Source organism: Schistocerca americana, chromosome 1 (assembly GCF_021461395.2).
Source record: "Schistocerca americana isolate TAMUIC-IGC-003095 chromosome 1, iqSchAmer2.1, whole genome shotgun sequence".
In the NCBI taxonomy this organism is placed as follows: Eukaryota; Metazoa; Arthropoda; class Insecta; order Orthoptera; family Acrididae; genus Schistocerca; species Schistocerca americana.
This window is the reverse complement of record NC_060119.1, coordinates 267862404-267882667: the sequence shown is the minus strand read 5'-3', so window position 1 is coordinate 267882667 and position 20264 is coordinate 267862404. Positions and strand designations below refer to the sequence as shown.

Below are 20264 nucleotides of genomic sequence, written 5' to 3'. Positions count from 1 at the left end.
TTCATTCACTAGTTCTTTTAACAGTTCCACCCCTTTGTCTGTCATGTGGGCCAACCTCCGACTGCTCTCTGGGACCAATATCCGTTCCCCAATTTCTGGTCTGACAGTAGCATACGATGTCATTGTGGACCCTACTGCTATCTCCAATACCTTGGGCTGCCATTTTGCAGAAATTTTGAGCTCTTCCCCCTATCATCCTGCTGTCCTCCACTGGAAATGAGTGGAGGCAGCTCGGGCGATACCCATCTCTTCTCAAAATCATGAGTGCTACAATGCTTTCAGTTCATTGTGATCCTCTGCCTAAGGGCCAGATGCTGTCCACACACAGATGTTGCAGCAGCTTTCTCTTGTGGGCAAGCTGTTTCTGCTTAATATGTACAACTGCATCTGGGCAGAGTGCGCGTTACCTGGACACTGGTGTGGTGCCCCTGTCGCTCCCATACATAAGCCTGGTAAGGACAGACACCGTCCTTCTAGCTGCCACCCCATCTCTCTCTCTCTCTCTCTCACTCTCTCTCTCTCTCTCCAGCTGTGTTTGTAAGGTGTTGGAATGTATGACTCGTGCCCAGTTGGTGTGGCAGCACAAGTCTTCCAGTTTACTATCCACTGCATAGTGTGGACTTTGAGCATGCCATTCTGCATTTGACCACCTCATCACCTTGCCCACCCATGTCATGAGTGGTTTTGGAAATCCCAAACTGTGGCTGTGATCTTTGATTTTGGGATGGTCTACGGCACCTGCTGGAGAACCAGTATCCTCCGTACTCTCTACACGTGGGGCTTCCGTGGCCGCCTGTCCCATTTCCTTGATGAATTTTTAAAAGACAGAGTTCTCAAGATGCATGTGGGTTCTGCCCTGTCAGACACTTTTACCCAGGAAAACAGTGTGCCTCAGGGTTCTGTCCTGAGTGTTGTCTTCCACCTGGTGTCTTCGGCTCCCTTTTCGTTGACAATTTTGTCATGTATTGCAGTTCTCCATGGATCTGTCTTATTGAGCAGCGTCTTCAATAATGTCTCGATCATCTTTACTCATGGAGCATCGACAGTTGCTTTAGTTTTTCCTCTGGAAAACCATTTGTATGAATATCTGGTGGCGCAGTTGGTTTCTCCCACCATCTTTACATCTTGGGCATGTTGCTCTTCCGTACATTGAAACTATGAAATTCCTGGGGCTCATGCTTGATAGAAAATTCTCTTGGTCATCCCACATGTCTTACCTGGCCGCCCACTGTATGCGGTCTCTCAGTGTCCTACATGTCCTTGATGGTAGTTCCTGGGGTGCAGACAAAAGTATTCTCAAATAGAATAAGAAGATTTGGCCATTATTTATGTTCTTCATAAGTTTTGTGTTTTTCTTTATGGATCCAAATTTCATCTTGTTACGGATCATAGACCACTTGTTTCCTTGTTTCATCCATCAACGTCACTTCCCGACAAGGCTGCACTCCGCCTCCAGTGTTGGGCTCTTTACTTGTCTCGTTTCAATTATGAGATTCATTTCCGGTCGACGGCTCAACGTGCAAATGCTGATGCACTGTCTCGCCTTCCCATGGGTCCTGATCTGGCATTCGATAGGGACGAACTTTTGTGTTTCCACCTGGATGTTGCCGAGTAGCGGGTTGTGGACAGGTTCCCCATCACCGGGGACCAGCTGGCAGCTGCTACGGGTTCTGACCCTACCCTCTCCCGGGTTTTAAGCTGTATTCAGAAGGGTTGGCCAGATCGTCCGTCCGCTAAGACTTCTGATCCATTGCGGAACTACTACGCTTTGCGTTACCGCCTCACGGCTAGGGATGGTGTTATCCTCCTTTCCACCGAAAATGCTTCGCTGCGTGTTGTGGTACCTGCATCTTTGCGTGCTTCGGTCTTGCACCTTATTCACCAAGGGCACTGGGGTGTCTCTCGCACAAAATCTCTGGCGCGCTGTCATGTGTACTGGCCCAGCATCGACTCTGAAATCGCACACATGGTCGCTGCTTGCGGCCCTTGTGCGTCACAGGCCGCCACCCCGGAGTCATCTTTGTCACAATGGCCTTCGCCTGAGAAGCCCTGGGAGCGTATTCATGCTGACTTTGCGGAACCTTTTTTAGTTACTTATTGGCTTCTTGTTATTGGCAGCTACTCTAACTTTCCTTTCATTGTCCGTTGCACGTCGCCTACCACTGCGGCAATCACCAATGCTCTAGCTCGCATTTTCTCTTTGGAAGGCCTTCCCTCTACTCTTGTTACTGATAATGGTCCGCAATTTGCCTCTTCCGATTTTGCGGATTTTTGTGCCCGTCACGGCGTCATGCATGTCACAGCCCCTCCGTTCCGTCCACAGTCAAGTGGTGAGGCTGAACGACTGGTCCGCACATTTAAGGCTCAGATGAGGAAACTCTTGACTTCTTCTGCTGCTAATGATGCGCTTCTCCAATTTCTGGCTTCTTAGCGTTTCATCCCCATGGGCGACCACAGCCCGGCTGAGCTCATACATGGCCGACAGCCCCACATACTACTTCATCTTCTGCGGCCTTCCACCTCACGGCCGCGAGTGCCTTCGCTTGGCCGGTTCACCGCCGACGACTTTGTATGGGTACAGCGATATGGCAGGTGGCCAAAATGGAGTCATGGCCACATCTTACGGCACCGTGGCCGATGCCTGTATGAAATCCAGACGGACACAGGTGTTGCAGTGCATCATTCCGACCAGCTTTAGCCTCGTGTGCTGGCAACACCTGTTCCAGATGCCGCTACACCACCTTCAGCTCTACCTGACACTCCAGATACTGGAATCTCTCATTACTCACAACGCAGTCCTCTCACCATCATATCGGTGCCAGCACAAGAACTGACATCACCAGGAGATGTGCCCATGCAGGAACCAGATGACCATCATCTGTCGGAGCAACTCTACTCGCCTCCTTCTCCTATGGGCACCAACACATCGCTCATGTCTTCTGTTATAACAACCGGACTTACGGCAATGGGCAGATTGGCTCACGAGGCCCCAGCAGATTCGACCCCCACGTCTCCTGTCATCTCGATCCGTTATCATCGGGGACACTTCTGTCCGTACGGGAAGCCTCCTCCTCGAGACTTTACGACCAGTCAAACACCACCTATGGACGTTAGTAATCTACAGGCCACCTCCATCAAGACCTGTGCAAAAAATTTAAAGGGGGGAAAAGTATTGTGACTCGCCAATCTTTCAAAGTGCCGCCACACAGTTACGCGCGTTCTCTACATGCGGCACTGTCTGCCAGCCATGCAGCAGCAGCGCCACCTAAACAGCCAGCCAGCCAGCGGCCACTAGACTTGGACCCAGTTGTGATTTGACTGTTAAAGTGTACACACGTCTTACTCTGTTTACTTGGTCTGTGACTTTCATGTATTGCGTCTTCCTTGAAATAATTTTGTTCAACTTGAAGTTATAACAGTACCCTGGTCTAATGATGCCATAAAGTAGAGATAAAATCATCATATAATGAGAAACCAAGCTGAAGTAGACCAACTAATCATTTTATATACCACCAACCATCTCTGTCCCATATTTAAGTTCTGTGTCAACACACACAGAATTATTGAAACTTCTGTGATAAATTGTGCAAGATAATGACATATTTCTTTAAACTTAAGTATTTTTGACTCATATTTTATGTCTTTAAATGGATAACTTACAAATATACATTGTATTAACTATGTTAAATAATATGTATCATGTCAGTGTGACATGTAAATGGTTTAAGATGTAACTAATGCACTAAACACTACACTATATCTTTTTCTGCTTTGGTATTCACTGCAAGCAGCTGTGCTTCTAGGCCATTCTCAACTAGCAAAAATCATTTCTGCAGTCCTCTGAAATAGTTTCATTTTGATAATCATTTATTTTTTTCCTTAGCATGTTCTTGTGTGTTCTGGGAGCTTGTTCTGTGAAGAATTCACCAGCTGTGGTATTCACGTGCAAGTAATTGTTATAATTGAAAATTTAATTAAAAAATTTCAAATTGTATGATTGAATACAGGACAAACAATGAATTTCAGGAGGAGATGTGATAGTTGATTCAGCTTATCCCTATCTATTTTGCCTCTCAGTAGTCACATGAAATGGTGCTTTTACAAATGCAATCTGATACAGTCACATAACACTGTATGTTTGGATCTACCCTAATGTGAATACTGCAGATTCAGAGTAGTTTTCAATTTTATACTTTCTCTTGCAGAATACACCCTCAGAGGATAGATATGGCTCAACAGGTGTATCAGATGGTGCAAAGAAAGGCCTTACGGTGCTTTCAACTGCGATTTTTATTGCTGGGGAAATGGCTGGCAGTGGAGTCTTAGCATTGCCAAGAGCTGTTGTGGATTCAGGTATGTTTTGATCAATGCATGTATCACAATAAACTTACTGCATTCTCAGCAATGCTGTGCATAATTTGCATGGGTTAGACTCACCAAATAGAAGCAGTGATTCTGTTTGATGAATCGTGATCCATCCTGATATACCTACTACAAGGGTCAGTAAAATGAAAACGAGACAGATGGGAAAAAGTAAATAAACTGTTGATTATTTTGAAAGTACAGTAGAGCGTCGATTATCCGAAGTAATTGGGGGACATGGGTGTTCGGAAAACTGGTTTGTTCGGATAATCGAACTGAACATGCTTATTGGCCAAAAAGAAGTACTGTACAGTAAATTTATTTGTAAAAACAGGCATCTCTTTTAGTATTACAAAATAACATACAAAGGCAACTTCAGTAGTAATATGTAGTATGTGGCACAGTTGATTAAACAAAAATATATACATATTACATACACATTTTGCATGAACAATAAACACAGTATACAAAATTAAAATTGGGTAAAGTGGTTGCAGATTCACCTTCTTCTAACCTTTTGATAATCTTGTACTTGTCCCTCATAGAAAGGACAATACGTTTACGTTTAAGCATTTTGTATCGTGAAGTTCACTTCTTCACGCAGCAGCACACAAGTGGTCGTAACAGAGAACAGAAGGTGACTGTTTGCACCGTGAGAAGCTCTTCTTGGGGGCGCGCAATCCTTCAAACTGCGTGTTGCCAGTGCCAAGCCAACAGAAGTGTGCTGATTGTTGAAACACAGCGACTGGCGGCTTGGCCGGTCAGCAGCGCCTTGTGAAGGCCCCATTAGAAGCAATGTTCCGCCAGCGGTGGCCCAGTGCGGTGACTACTGTGGGAAACTTGATTTGGGAGTGAGGGGGATGATGGACGGTAGGGTGGGAGAGTAACAGGTACAAGCAAGTACACAGTTCGGTTAAGCGGTCGTTCGGTTGATCGACGTTCGGATAATCGACGCTCTACTGTAATCACTATAACTGTTGATACATTTATCCCACTGTGAGACAAAATGGTCAATGCCTTCATCTAAAAACCTTTGCAATTGACTATGGATCCATGATTATACTCAGGTGTGCACCTCTTCGGCTGACGCAAATCAGTGGCCACAAATGTTTTTATTCAGACCTCTAAAAATATGTAAATCACCTGGGGAGAGATTGGAGCTGTATGGGAGACCTGTAAGGGCATCCCATTCTAACTTCTGCAGCATAATCGAGATAACTGTGGCAACACGTGGGCCCACATTATACTATTAAAAAAAATTATGTGGTGTTAGGTTGATGGATCCGTTAGTAGCACTGTTTGCATGACTCATGATGCAAGAAGCTACTGCCTGCATGTAATCTTAACCCTATGTCTGCTTGCTGCAGATATGCTTGATAAATATTGAGCTGAGTGCTGTGTCATTATTGCCAAATGTATATACCTGTATTAAATAGCCTATATTTGGATTTTTACCTAGGCTGGGATTACTTGAGTGGCCTGCTTCATCCTGTGCTGAAAATTTCTGGAGTGCTTTATGCCTTATCCCCATCTGTAACTTTAAAATTTGTCATTGTTGAGATGAAAATTATTGCTTTTATTGAAAATAACATAAACATAAAAGTGCTGCATCTGCTGATTTAGACAGGTTAGGGCTGTTGCTTTCAGGATCTGTGGAGGAGCACTACCATTGACATCAAGTAATTGGTACTCAGTGTCGATCTTTGAGTATCTCTGCAATCTCTTCCTCAGTGCAGCCATGGCACCTTGTTGTTTTCTTCTTAGGTTAGATGGTGAGAAAAATACTGTGAAGCCAATCTTGAGGATCAGTAAGATATAAAGCAAAATCAACTTCTAATCAACCTGTCCTCTCCTGGTTGTGAAAGCTTTACAATAAGAAAAAGTGTCAAGTTCAAATTCTTAAACACTTTTGTGTCAGAATAACCTGACATCGGAGGTGCTAGGCAAAATAGCTGAGAATTTCATTGTACCGGTCAAACCAGCAGCAGTACAACATTCTGCACTAGCAGCCTCGAGACACACTTCTTGCTACTGCAGCAGAAAGTTGTGTTATCTTCAGTGCATGCAGTTGTGAGTTGCATTGGTGTTTGTTTCAGGGCGTGTTTCAGTGCTTCTGCAAATTGTAAATGGATAACATGAAGGAGGAACAGATTTGCATCAGTTCTGTTTCAAATTGAAGAAACCTGCAGCTGAAACCCACCGCATGCTGAGAGAGGCATTTTTTGAGAGTGAACTAAGTCAAACAACATCATTTGAGTGGTTCCGGTCCAGATGGTATACCAGTCAGGTTCCTCTCAGAGTATGCAGACACAATAGCGCCCTTCTTAGCCATCATATACAACCGCTCACTTGACGAAAGATCTGTTGCTAAAGACTGGAAAGTAACACAGGCCACACCAGTATTCAAGAAAGGAAATAGGAGTAACTCATTGAATTACAGACCCATATTACTGACCTCAATTTGCAGTAGGATTTTGGAGCATATACTTTACTCGAACATTATGAATCACCTTGAAGAAAATGACTTATTGATACATAACCAAAACGGATTCAGAAAATATCGTTCTTGTGCAACAAAGCTAGCTCTTCATTCCCATGAAGTAATGAGTGCTGTTTACAAGGGATCTCAGATTGATTCCATATTCCTAGATTTACAGAAGGCTTTTGAGACCATTCCTCAAAAGCAACTATTAATCAAATTGCGTGCATATGGAGTATTGTCTCAGTTGTGTGACTGTATTTGTGATTTCCTCTCAGAGAGGTCACAGTTCATAGTGATAGACGGTAAATCTTCGAGTAGAACAGAAGTGATATCTGGCATTCCTCAAGGTAGTGTCATAGGCCCTCTGCTGTTCCTGATTTACGTAAATGATCTAGGTGATAATCTGAGCAGCCCTCTTAGATTGTTTGCAGATGACGCTGTAATTTACCATCTAGTAAAATCATCAGATGACCAATTCCAATTACAAAACGATCTAAAGAGAATTTCTGTATGGTATGAAAAGTGGCAGCTGGCACTAAATAAAGAAAAGTGCGAGGTCATCCACATGAGTACTAAAAGAAATCTGATAAATTTTGGGTATACGATAAATCCCACAAATCTAAGGACTGTCAGTTCGACTAAATACGTAGGAATTACAGTTACAAGGAACTTAAATTGGAAAGACCACATAGATAATATTGTGGGGAAGGTGAAACAAAGACTGCGCTTTGTTGGCAGAACACTTAGAAGATGCGACAAACCCACTAAAGAGACAACCTGCATTATACTTGTCTGTCCTCTGCTGGAATATTGCTGCATGGTATGGGATCCTTACCAGGTAGGATTTACGGAGGACATCTAAAAAGTGCAAAGAAGGGCAGCTCGTTACGTGTTATTGCACAATAAGGGTGAGAGTGTCACTGGTATGATATGCGAATTGGGGTGGCAGTCACTGAAACGAAGGCGGTTTTCTTTGCGGTGAGATCTATTTACGAAATTTCAATCACCAGCTTTCTCTTCCTAATGTGTAAATATTTTGTTGACACCCACTTATGTAGGGAGAAATGATTATCATAATAAAATAAGAGAAATCAGAGCTCGAACAGAAAGATTTAGGTGTTCCTTTTTTCCACATACCATTTTAGAGTGAAATGGTAGAGAAGTAGTGTGAAAATGGTTCGATGAACCCTTTGCCAGGCACTTAAGTGTGAATTGCAGAGTAACCATGTAGATGTAGATGTTAAAGTGCATCGAAGAAGACCGAGAATCTGTGGGAGATGACATTCTGGTCAACTGTCATGCACAGAACCAGAAATGTTCATGAAAGTATGTGACATGGTTCCCAAAGACCATAGGCAGATAATTCATGATGTTTGAAACACCTTCTGTGTCAACAAATTCTAGCCGATGCAATGAACATGAGATGAATTGCAGTAAAGTTTGTCTCTTGCTTCCTTACCACCAGTCGATGAAACTTCAGGGTTCAGACTTGCACTGTTCTGCAAGAAACAGTTTGAGGGTGCCCACAATTCTTATCCAGAGTAATGACCAGTGATGAATCTTTGGTTTACATTACGACCCAGAAACAAAGCAGCAATAATCACATTGGAAAACACCATCTTTTCCAAGGCCAGAAAAAGTTCATCAAGTTTGCAGCCACATGAATTCAGTGATCATCATTTTTTTCTGCGTTCAGATAATAGTACATAAGGAGTTTGTTCCAACTGGTCAGACTGCCAACAGGCAATTTTACTGCAAGGTTTTGAGGTGACTGAGGGAAAATGTTTGATGTAAACAGCCAGAGTTGAGGGAAAAGAAAGACTGGTTGCTGCACCATGCCAACACATCTGTGCACACCTCACTCATTGTGAAAGAATTCCTGGCCAAAAGCGACGTGGTAACGGTCTTTCATCCTTCCTACTTGCCAGACCTAGCCCGTTGTGACTTACACCTGTTCCTGGAGATGAAAATCACATTGATAGGGTGATGTTTTGATTCTATTGAAGACATCCAAGTGGAATCGCAATGGGTCCTGAACACCATTCAATCTGCGGACTTCCAGGAGTGCTTTCAAAAACGGAAACAAAGCTGGGATCATTGCATAGGTGCCCAAGGTGACTACTTTGAAGATAATGGAGGACATTAGGAAGTAACTATAGTTTTCTGATTTTTTTCAATGAAATTCTTGGATATTTTTGATGAGCACATCATGTAAAAATGTGCCTAATGATATTTAGTAGGGAATGAAGTTGTAGATTTTCTGTAAACTGGTTGTTATGTGATGGGGCAAAAATGTGTATACACATCTTAATTTCATGTTGAAACAATGGCTCAGCTCTTCATCCAGTTTTTCTGTGGGGGTGGGGGGAGAGGGGTGGGAGGGGGTGAATGCAGAGAGGCCCAGATTTTTTATCACATTTCTATGAAGACACTTAGTTATAGAAAATAATCATGATCAGTGTAAGTGCCATTCTTGGTCATGTACAGTCAGGATGAAAATGATGATGACCAAAAATTAAGCTCTTGCTTTCCATCTCATATAAAGTATTCTTTCCAAAATTGATGGGGAACATGCGTACAATACAAACTTCCTTTCACAAGATAAAGTTCCACTTTTACATTAATGGATGCCATTGTTGGCCATTCCAAATCACATCAGACTTCTCCCAGTACCAAACACAGACATATTGACTTCCTTAGACTACTTAACAACTTCACTGGTTGTCAAAGCAAAGACGATACATTACTAGCTACAAAGAAATTAATACTTGATGGAAATATTTATCTGTGATAACATTTATGTAAATGACAGTATTTGAGTTGTAAACATGTTTTGTAAAATACAAAAGATTAGGTAAAATTTTTTATTACTTCCATGTAACCAAAATTTTAAACTTTCTGTCAAAGCATGTGACTGCAGTAACAAGCTCAGAGTTCAAGTACAGAAAATATAGACAAACATGGATATTTAAACAGAGGTAATGAAAGTCATGGAATAGTGATATGCACATTTGAAGACAGTGATAGTATCACACACACAAGGTGTAAAAGGGCTGTGCATTAACTGAGCAATCATTTGCACACACATGATTCATGTGAAAAGATTTGCTATGTAATTATGATGGCGTGATGAGAATTAACTGACTTAGACTGCGGAATGGTAGTTGGAGCTAGACAAAGGGGCATTCCATTTTGGAAATCATTAGGGAAAACACAGTGGCCAATAGAGCAGCAGCACTTGTATATAGTTGTCAATGCTAACATTCAAGCAACACTGCATGAAATTACCACAGAAATAAATGTAGGACATAAAATGTACATATCTGTTAGGACAGTATGGCAAAATTTGGCATTAATGGGCTTCAATAGCAGACGACCAATGCGAGTGCCTTTGCTAGCAGCACGGCATCGCCTGCCGTGCCTCTACTGGGCTCATGACCATATCGGTTGGATTCTAGAGGACTGAAAACCATGGCCTGGTCAGATGAGTTCTGACTTCAGTTGGTAAGAGCTGAGCTTGTTACTGCAGTCACGTGCTTTGACAAAATGTTTAAAATTTTGGCTACATGGAAGTAATAAAACATTTTACCTAATCTTTTGTATTTTACAAAACATCTTTACAACTCAAATACTGTGATTTACATAAATGTTATCACAGATAAATATTTCGAGAGTGGTGCAAACCCCAAGAAACCATGGACCCAAGTTGTCAACAACACACTGTGCAAGCTTGTGGCAGCTCCATAATGGTGTGATCTGTGTTTGCTTGGAATGGACTTGCCTCTCTGGTCCAACTGAGCCAATCATTGACTGGAAATGGTGGTGTTTGGCTACTTGGAGACCATTTACAGCCATTCATGGACTTCATTTTCCCAAACGATGACTGAATTTTTATGGGTGCTATGCCACCAGGTCACTGTTGTTCACAATCATTTGAAGAACATTAAGGACAATTTGTACGAATGATTTGACCACCTAGATTGCCCTTCATGAATTCCATTGAACATTTATGGAACATAACTGAGAGGTCAGTGCATACACGACATCCTGCAACGGCAACACTTTTGCAATTATGGACAGCTTCAGAAACAGCATGGCTCAATATTTCAGCAGGGAACTTGCAAGAACTTGTTGACTCTATGCCACATCAAGGTGCAGGGCCAAAGGAAGTCCGACATTATGTTAGGGCGTATCACATGACTTTTGTCACTCCAGTGTAATTCATAAAATGATAACAAACAATGGAAAATCCAGAATGTAACAATATTATGAGAAGGAAAGTTGTTACTCACCATACAGCACAGATGTTGCGTCGCAGATAGGCACAACGAAAAGACTCTCACAATTAAAGCTTTCGACCATTTAGGCCTTTGTCAACAATACACACACACACACACACACACACACACACACAGCTCATATACACGACTGGAGCCTTGGGCAACTGAAACCCCTGAAACACACACCAGTGTGTTGTCTCTGTTGCCTGAGACTGCAGTTGTATGTGCGAGTTGCATTTGCGTGCAACTTCCCTTCTCATAATATTGTTGCATAAAATTATAATACAGACAGAATTTCAATTGGTTGTTGTGAAGCATCATAATATACATGAAAACTTGCTTCCTGCACGTAAGTCGTGCAGATATCGAAGACACAGTAACAAAACAGAGATGGTACCAAGAGACTATAAACACACATCTGCATCATCATCCAACACTAAACAGAAGTCACAAATGTAAAGCAGCATGTCAGACTGCAGCAAAATGAGATGACAACAACGGATACATGTAGTGGCAAGAATTGTGAAAAGCTACTGAAATACCACTGTACACTAAACACATCCCTAACACTCATGTATGTGAGTAGTGGTGCGTATATACTTATCATTGGCAATCACGATTGCCAAGAAATCTTGAGTTAACTCATCAATAGTGCTCAGGGGAAGCCCAAATCAGTTGCTTAAACTTTTCAACATCACCTAGGGACTGGAAGAGTGTGATGAGTTAGCTCATCAACAGCACTCAAAAAGGTTAATGTCATTAGTTCTGAAACTAAATCTTCAGAATCTACTATCAAAAAGGGATGAACTGACATATTATAGGAAGGTAGTAAAGTGAGATGAAATGGCTTACAGCCACAGTCAGTTGTATTTAGAGCTAATATGTGGATCAGTTGAATGACAAGTATGTGGGAGTTCCTGAGTACTATGCGACCTTTGGTTATCTCCAGTATTATCATGGGAGGTGACAAGCAAGTCCGATGCCAGTTCATGTAAAATGAGAAGGCATTCTTTTGACCAGAACAAATGCTGCAATCAGATTCGGGGCTAACAACTAGTGCATTCCCAAACAGTATTTTTAAATAAAAGTAAAAATGATCACACTCATTCGAGAAAAATGAACAAATTACCTTCCTCATTGAGTGTTGTACTGTTCCGCATAGAGCAGGATTTTGTGTGAGAATACTTCTGCATGTGAAGGCACTGGTGCAACAGCCAGATACATCCACTTTTGACCAAAAATGAGATTTTACTATCATTATGTAGTTTGAAAATTGCTCTGTCATGTCACACAAGAATGAAACTGCCCATAGTACCAATTTAGAATAACATAGGAAATGGACTTGTTAACATCAGGAGTTTGGAGCATGAACTGGACATTTTCAGAGCTTGCTCTGTCATTGCGCCAAACACTAGTCAAATTCTGACATCTGGGTCCGCCCCCGGTAGCTGAGTGGTCAGCGTGACAGACTGTCAATCCAAAGGGCCCGGGTTCGATTCCCGGCTGGGTCGGAGATTTTATCCGCTCAGGGACTGGGTGTTGTGTTGTCCTAATTGTCATTATTTCATCCCCATCGACGCGTAAGTCGCCGAAGTGGCATCAAATCGAAAGACTTGCACCAGGCGAACGGTCTACCCGACGGGAGGCCTTCGTCACACGACATTTCCATTTCCATTTCTGACATCTGAAATACATCCAAGTAGTTCACTGTGGCTGATGTTACACAGGATTTATTTTTAGATTTCTTGTTCCACCTAAGAAAGCTACTGCAGCCTAACATGAAGAGTGCTGATAGTAAAAAGTTTACTGTTTCAAAGTGCAGGTTCTTTGAGTACTCCATTGCACACAAGCACGTAGTTTGCTGTAGTACACTATTATCACAACTTATCTAATATGATTTGATCATTCAGAAAGCCTCAACTACAATGACTTTTCCTGAGCTTGCCTAGAAGTATGTGTCAGCATCAGACATGGAATTTTATAATAAGATGGCCTGTGACAGGATTGTTACGGATGGTATATACAGTTCATTAGAAGGAGAAGCACAGGAAACTTCTTATTTAACCTCCACACCTACAACTTTTACTAGGGCATCCATTTTTAAAAATAATTGTCAGGCTCATCATATTCAGTAACCTGTAAATTGCTATTACTTGTTGTTTTTATTTTAGTTACTTGTTTATTTTTGGACACCATAACCATAAAGGAAAGTTGCTTGGTGCAAGAGCAAGAAAAGCCCATTTTTAAAAAAGAAATCAATAAATGCCATAGTAAATCTTCATTTGGGTATATAATAAGTTATTAGGATGTGTTGGTGGCTTAATGAAACGCTGGGAAAAGTCAAGACTCATTAATAAAGTTTTCCAATTTCTTGACAGTTTTTTGGGTTTACTAAAAAATATGTTAATATGATTTATGTGGTTATTGTACTAATGCCTTCATTTGTAATCGTGCAGTATGAGTGCTTAGAGGTAGTGCTGTAAAATTCCCAGAATTTAAAATTGAAGAAATATTCCCAGAGAATATTGCCAGCAGTATTCCCAAAATTCATTAATTCCTAGTAATTTATGATTAAGTAGCATCATAGCTCAAAAAGCTGTTAATTGATAGTTAAAAGCAGTAATCGTATTGTTAAATCAAACTCAGAAACTGAAATATATTTTAAGATAAAATTATAATTGACTAAAATTCCTGGGAATTTATAATTTTAAAAATGAAATTGCTTAAATTAATAGGTCAATGTGGTAATAGTGTGATTTAAAAAAAAAACACCACAAACGCTCTTATATGTTCAAAATATATTATAATTTAATAAAAATATCAGAAAAATAACCAGAATGTAAAACATTATGCTTGTTGTTAGAAATAAACTCATTTTTTTTGTTTTCATTGTTTTAAATATCAAAGAATTAGCCCTAGAACTGCCAAGTGTAGAAATTTACGACTCTTGCGTTTTCCTAGAACTGCCAATGTCAAAGTAATCAACCTTTAGAAAAACTGAGTTTATAATATTGATATGCCATCTAGTGAGTAACTAAAGTTACTAAAATACACAGAGAAGTTTGTTTATCTAATTTGTTAAATTTTCTGTCAGTGTTAGAGATATTTTAGGCCATGAAGTTTATTTTAAACTCGTGTGAACTTTGTAAACATTAGTAGTTGAAAATGACATTTTGCGGAAAAATTATGCGAATAAACCAGCCAATATTTGTGATTTACTTGAAAATACAAGTGATTTTATCAAAAGAGTACATGGTAAAATATTAATTAATGATTCTAAAAGTGAAAGTGATAGTGATATTTCAGAAAATAAATTTATAAATCATAATTCATTGCAGGAAATGAGGAGTCTTTGAGTTCTGAAAGTGAAACACCTCTAATAATTTGTTTGGAAAAATTAAAAAATACTACAGATGACAGCCGGTTGAGAATTATGCCTCCAGAGAAATATTTTGTAAGTTAGGTTTCATTCAGAGAAATGTGGGGTTTCAACTTGCCTAAAAATAGGAGGCCTAGTGAATATTTTAAATTATTTTTCCCGTCAGAGTTATAATAAATGATGTTTTGCATGGAATTTGCAAGGAAATTAATGCAAGGAATGCTAAATCTTGGATTAAAATGTATGAATTTACTTAGTTAACCTAGTTTTAAGGTTCTTTAACTGTTAATAAGTGTCGAAACATTCAAAATCTAAAAATTTTCATAAATTCCCAATATTTGGGAATCTTCCCCGGCCAAAAAAATATTCCCGACAATTTTCCATTTTATAAGTTCCCTCTGACAGGGAATGTACCCAGCCCACACCACTAGTTAGAGGTAAGTGGTTGGAATCAATGGGCAAGTGCTAAACTTCAATCGAAAGGTCAGAGGTAAGGTTCCCAGTCACTCCTGGAATTTATTTTTTCATCAGTTATCACTTCATTTACCTCTGGCAGTAATTTGTTAATGTGAAAAATGCTAATTTGCACTGTGTAACTGGATAACCCAGTTCTAAGATGGCAAAGACATACCAGATGCAATGGGGCCATTCCTAGTAAAGCAGTGCAGTGCTCAGACCATCAGGATGAGGACAGCTTTACTTTATTACACTGCCTGACGAAAAACATGAAAGTCCCCAGTAAAAGAGGAGAAACTTTATTTAATAAAATTGCAGCCGAATAGCCATATACAGTTACTTTGCTTAACATTTTACATTTTTGTATGTTAATTTATAAATTTCACTCTTTTACTACACAGTTCACACACACATGTGGTTGAGTCATGATAATTTTTGTTTTTGCAAATTAGATGATGAAAGCCATGAACAGATAATCTAGTTACGACATGTCGCATTTCGAGGTTTGGAGCTGTCCATGAGCGGTTCGTCATTGCTTCGGTGCCATAGAACACAGGCCATACTTTTTCTTGTTTATCCTTGATGACCTTCAGGTGATTTCTGGAAGCCCTGGTGTGTGGCATCATAGATCAAAGTTTGATATCTTTGATTAGAAATGTCTCTCGCTAGCAGGTACACTAGTCTAGATCTTGTTGTCCTTGAGAGGCCTAGTGCTCTTTTTAGATAAGTCGATTTTACCTTTTCTAGTGTTTCTAGATTTTTTTCTGCCAGGTAGTCCCATATAACCTCCATCCCGTAGGCCGGGATTAGCAATATTTTTGCACATTGAATAATTTCATGGCTGTTTTTAGACTGAGTAGGCTGATGTTTTTTATGTCCTGTATTGCTATTATTGCTTGGGCTGCACATTCTGTTGTATGTTTTGTGAAGCATTTGGCTGTTGGTTGCAACGTCACCCCTAGGTATTTAAAGTCTGATGAGATTTTTATTTTTTGCACTCTGATGTTGATTTCCGCATTCTTGGGTGTTTTGCCTCCCTTTCTGAAAAAAATTCGGTCTTTGAAATGAAGCATAATGGCTTGGGAAGGTTTGTGAAGTTATTCCAGTGATCACAAAACTGAATCAAATTTACAAAGAACTTGGCAATATGATTTCATTTATCAGTATGAAGTTGTACCTCCTCTGGCCTGGATGCATGTCACTGATTTGGCTGGCAGCTACATTGTATCCTCCCCTAAGGAAGCTGCCGCACAATGGTTGTAATTGATCCTTGATACCATGTATACTGACACCAGGACAGAGTTGACGCCCATGCTGATCCCAAACTTTCTGTCAAGGACAGATCTGGGGATCTTGGTAGTCACAGGAGTACATAAACATCATGAATGAAGTTCACAGAGCCATGGGATGTGTGCCAACTAGCATTATCTTGTTGAAAAATGACGTCACAACATTTTTGCATGAGATTGTTATTCCCAATTCCAGCTGCTGCTAATCCCAGTCCAATGGTGTGGGATGCCACAGAATATCACAGAAGGTCCATTACTTGTAATGGAATGGCAGGTGCTACTGTGAAGGGGTTACAATGTGCTTGGTGCACAATATGGCTATCCTCCATTGTGCTGGTCAGAAGTGGTCAGCAGGAACCCTGATTACAAGTAATCCACATGTTTGCATGTACTGGACCACTCTCTCATCCAAATGCCCACAAATCTGTATATTGCAAGGTTCAACCAGGTGGCCAAATGGAGGCCCACAACAAGACTCCTCTCAAACTCTGTCAGGTGCTGATAATGCTGTATCACACATGTTCACCAATTCCACATGATCTTCACAATGATCACTCGACATCTGGTACTATTCGTGACCCTTATATACCCTACCAGGAACACTAATCGTGAAAAACACTAATGCTCTCTGGTGGTCATATTACTTGTCAAGGTATTGCAACTGTATTCATTTATATACCCACCGATGTGTGTATGTGTATAATGTCTTCTGTTTGCTTGACTTTTTTTGTCAGGCATTGTACATCAAAGTAAAGATCAGATGTATAGCACTTGTTCCAAAAAGTCTAATTTTTTAATGATCTTTTTTTATTTGTGGAAATGTAGATTGCATGTGAATCATTGCAAGTTTAATCACAGTAAAACATTTTCTTTAATGCAGTTGGCCAGAACAAATAATTTTTTCTTGCTACTTTGAAAAACGGGTATTTCATTGTACTTGATTTATTTTTTGTGCTTATTACATCGAAACTAACAATATTACTGCTACTTTAAATTAAGTTGAAATCATCAAACATTTTTATACTTTCCAACAGTATGAGCCTCTTAGAAGACATCATCTGCTTATATCTTTTTAACCACAAAGCTAGTTTTATACATAATTTTTTATTGTGAATTTGTATATTTTATTCTCTTGCGATCAAAATATAACAGTGAATTTTAAACAATTTTCCCACTGAAACAAACACAAATATGATACTTGCTGAATATTTTTGTATCAAAATGTATAAAAAACTACTGATGAAAACAGAAGGCAGTCAGCTCGATCCACTTATTTAAACATTCCATGCTTTTTGTCAGATGGGAGCAAGTCAGAGTCTCCATGGGAAATGATGCAGAACTTACGGCTCTGGTAGGTCTACTGTCTGACTGGCACCAACAGTAATGAAAATAACTATATATGACCTAAAAAGCAAGTAACTGAAAATATTCAGCCATCAGTATTCAATCAATAACATGCTTATTTTCATGAATCTGTGTCTTTGGTTTGCAGTCTTTTCCACTCATTCTTTCTTTCTCATTCTCTGTCAGTAGTGACCAAGATATTGTAAGGAATCTTGTTTGTGGATAGTAATTTGTTTATGCAATATCCACATTTTGCAAGTAATTTTCATATTAAATTACTTGTTATTTAAAACTGCATGTCTTTGTTTTAGGATGGATTGGCCCCATACTTGTCATAATATTCTGCATTAATTCTGCATATGGTGGTGCTCGCCTTGGAGATTGTTGGGCAATTTTAGAAGAAAGGTATCCAGAGTACAGAACACCTGTCAGGAATCCCTATGCTACTATTGCTTACAGAGCTGTTGGCCGGAAGACAAGGTTTGTATATTTCCTTCACATAGGAAAGCATCAGGTATTCGTTAAAGGAGAACCACTATTATTACTTGTAACTGAGTGCCACATTTCCACTACGGAACATGATTTACCCTGTCTCATCTTGACTGCTGCATGTGACCCTTCAGAAAGCTCTATTTAAATACTAAGATGCCATGTCATGGATCATTCTACAGTCTGGAAAAAAAAGAAAAAAATCCAAACATACTGGGAAAATTCACTGTATGTAAACCATGCACTGCAATTCTTTTGCCCTTACTACAAATATGTCTATCTGGGATCTGTTTATAGAAAAATCAACACTTAATTTGACACTGGGAAGCTGATTTCATATTACAACAGTATAATTACATGAATCCTAATTTACATAGAAAGTTGATAAATATTGTCTTTGCACTGACATTGCATCACACATTTGATTTGTAAATCCTACTTATGATAGTGAAATAAAACATCATTAACTGCATTCTAGAGCAACCACTGAACCGTGTATTTGTTGATCTTCACTGCCTGAAGGCTATTCAGCTGAATATGTATTTCACATCAATGAACTCACTTGGAAGCCTATAAACCAACAAAAACACTAATGTGATCTCTCACGTTATATTGGCATGACTGATTAATGGTGTACTTGTGGGTGTTCTGCTAAGTCGTTGTTTTTTCATTTTATGCACACTACTTTGAAGACCAGTACAGCTGTCTTCTTCAGGTGCTACGAATTCTGCTGTTATGTGTACTTGGTACCAGAAGTCCTACCAGTTGGAGCCAGGCAGCAGATACAAATAACAGCAAAACTCGTAGCACCTGAAGAAGACAGCTATATTGGTCTTCGAAATATTATGCACAAAATGGAAACACCTTAACCATGTCACAACATTTGCATTTAAGTAAATTTGAAGACTATATAACATGAAATCATTTTGATGTAATATTTTCTGACTGATTTGAAGTGTGTGACTGTAAGTGTGCATATTAAAATACCCAAAGACAGTGGATTAATCCTATGAAAGTAGTTGCATTATTAATAAGATACACCATATCAGGGATAGAATTTTACTTACTACATTTGTGTTTTTTTTAGCCGTAAATATAATTATATTCCAAACTGAAAATAAAATAGAAAACTTACTATTATTTTTAACAGTAAAGAAAAAATTAATTTCAGCTTGCTGGTATCAGGATGCATACAGTTCACCCTTTTTGGTGCTGGTACAGTATACTTGTTACTTGCATCACAAATGGTGCAGGAACTGCTGGAAGATTTTGTAACAAGCATCAACTTCTGTGTCTGGTTCCTGGTTATTTGCATCATACTAACTCCAGCGATGTGGTTGGAATCGCCAAAAGATTTTAGGTAAGGTCATTACATCTTGCTGTTGTGGTCTTAAGTGCAAAGACTGGTTTCATGCATCAGGTCTACCCTGCGTAAGCCTCGTCATCGCTGTGTAGATATTGTAACCTACATCCACTTGAATCTGTCTGCTGTAGTTAAGCCTTGGCCATCATCTACAATAATTATCCTCAAGCTTTCCTCCATAATCAAATTAAAAATTCGTTCATGTCAGCATGTGTCCTATGAAACAACTTTTAGCCAATTTTTGTTGTAAGTTCATTTTCTCTACGATTCCATTCAGTACCTCTTCATAAATTATCTGATCTACTCATTTAGTCTCCAGAATTCTTCTGTAGCCCCACATTTAAAAAGCTTCTGTTCTTTTCTTATCTGCACTAGCATTGTCTGACTTTCACTTCCATATAAGGCTGCACTCCAAGAAATACTTTCAGCAAAGACTTTCTTCTAACTCATAAATTTATTTCCAATGTTAATATATTTCCATTTTTGAGAAAAGCTTTTGTCACAGTTGACACTCTGTATTTTGTATCTTCTTTACATCTGCCACCATGTTTTCAAGTCCTCCGACCAACCAACAAGGTTAATGAGTCCTAGATTCTACACTCCAACTGATAGAAAGCCAGATTTTTTTTCTATCTGATTACATCATCTCCCTGAATAGTCTCCACTCAGAGAACTGATTGGAGGACTATTTTATCTCCAAAACATTTTACACAAGAGGAAGGACAAAATGACACATAATTCTTGCATAAAATGATTGTTAATAGAGGAATATCAATGGAAAAATGAAAAAGACAGAGGTATCACCAAACTCTGTTCTAAT

General features: G+C 39.6%; 1 protein-coding gene across 2 annotated transcripts in view; it reads left to right on the top strand.

The window, feature by feature from the left end:
- The window catches only part of LOC124582450 (amino acid transporter AVT1H-like), a 72636-nt gene that overhangs the window by 6494 nt on the left and 45878 nt on the right, over window positions 1–20264 (top strand). For both annotated transcript variants that reach the window (XM_047131313.1, XM_047131318.1), the window contains exons 2-4: window positions 4206–4353; window positions 17904–18072; window positions 19253–19441. In XM_047131313.1, coding sequence (XP_046987269.1) covers window positions 4206–4353; window positions 17904–18072; window positions 19253–19441 — 506 coding nt within the window. The remainder of the gene's footprint in view (window positions 1–4205; window positions 4354–17903; window positions 18073–19252; window positions 19442–20264) is intronic.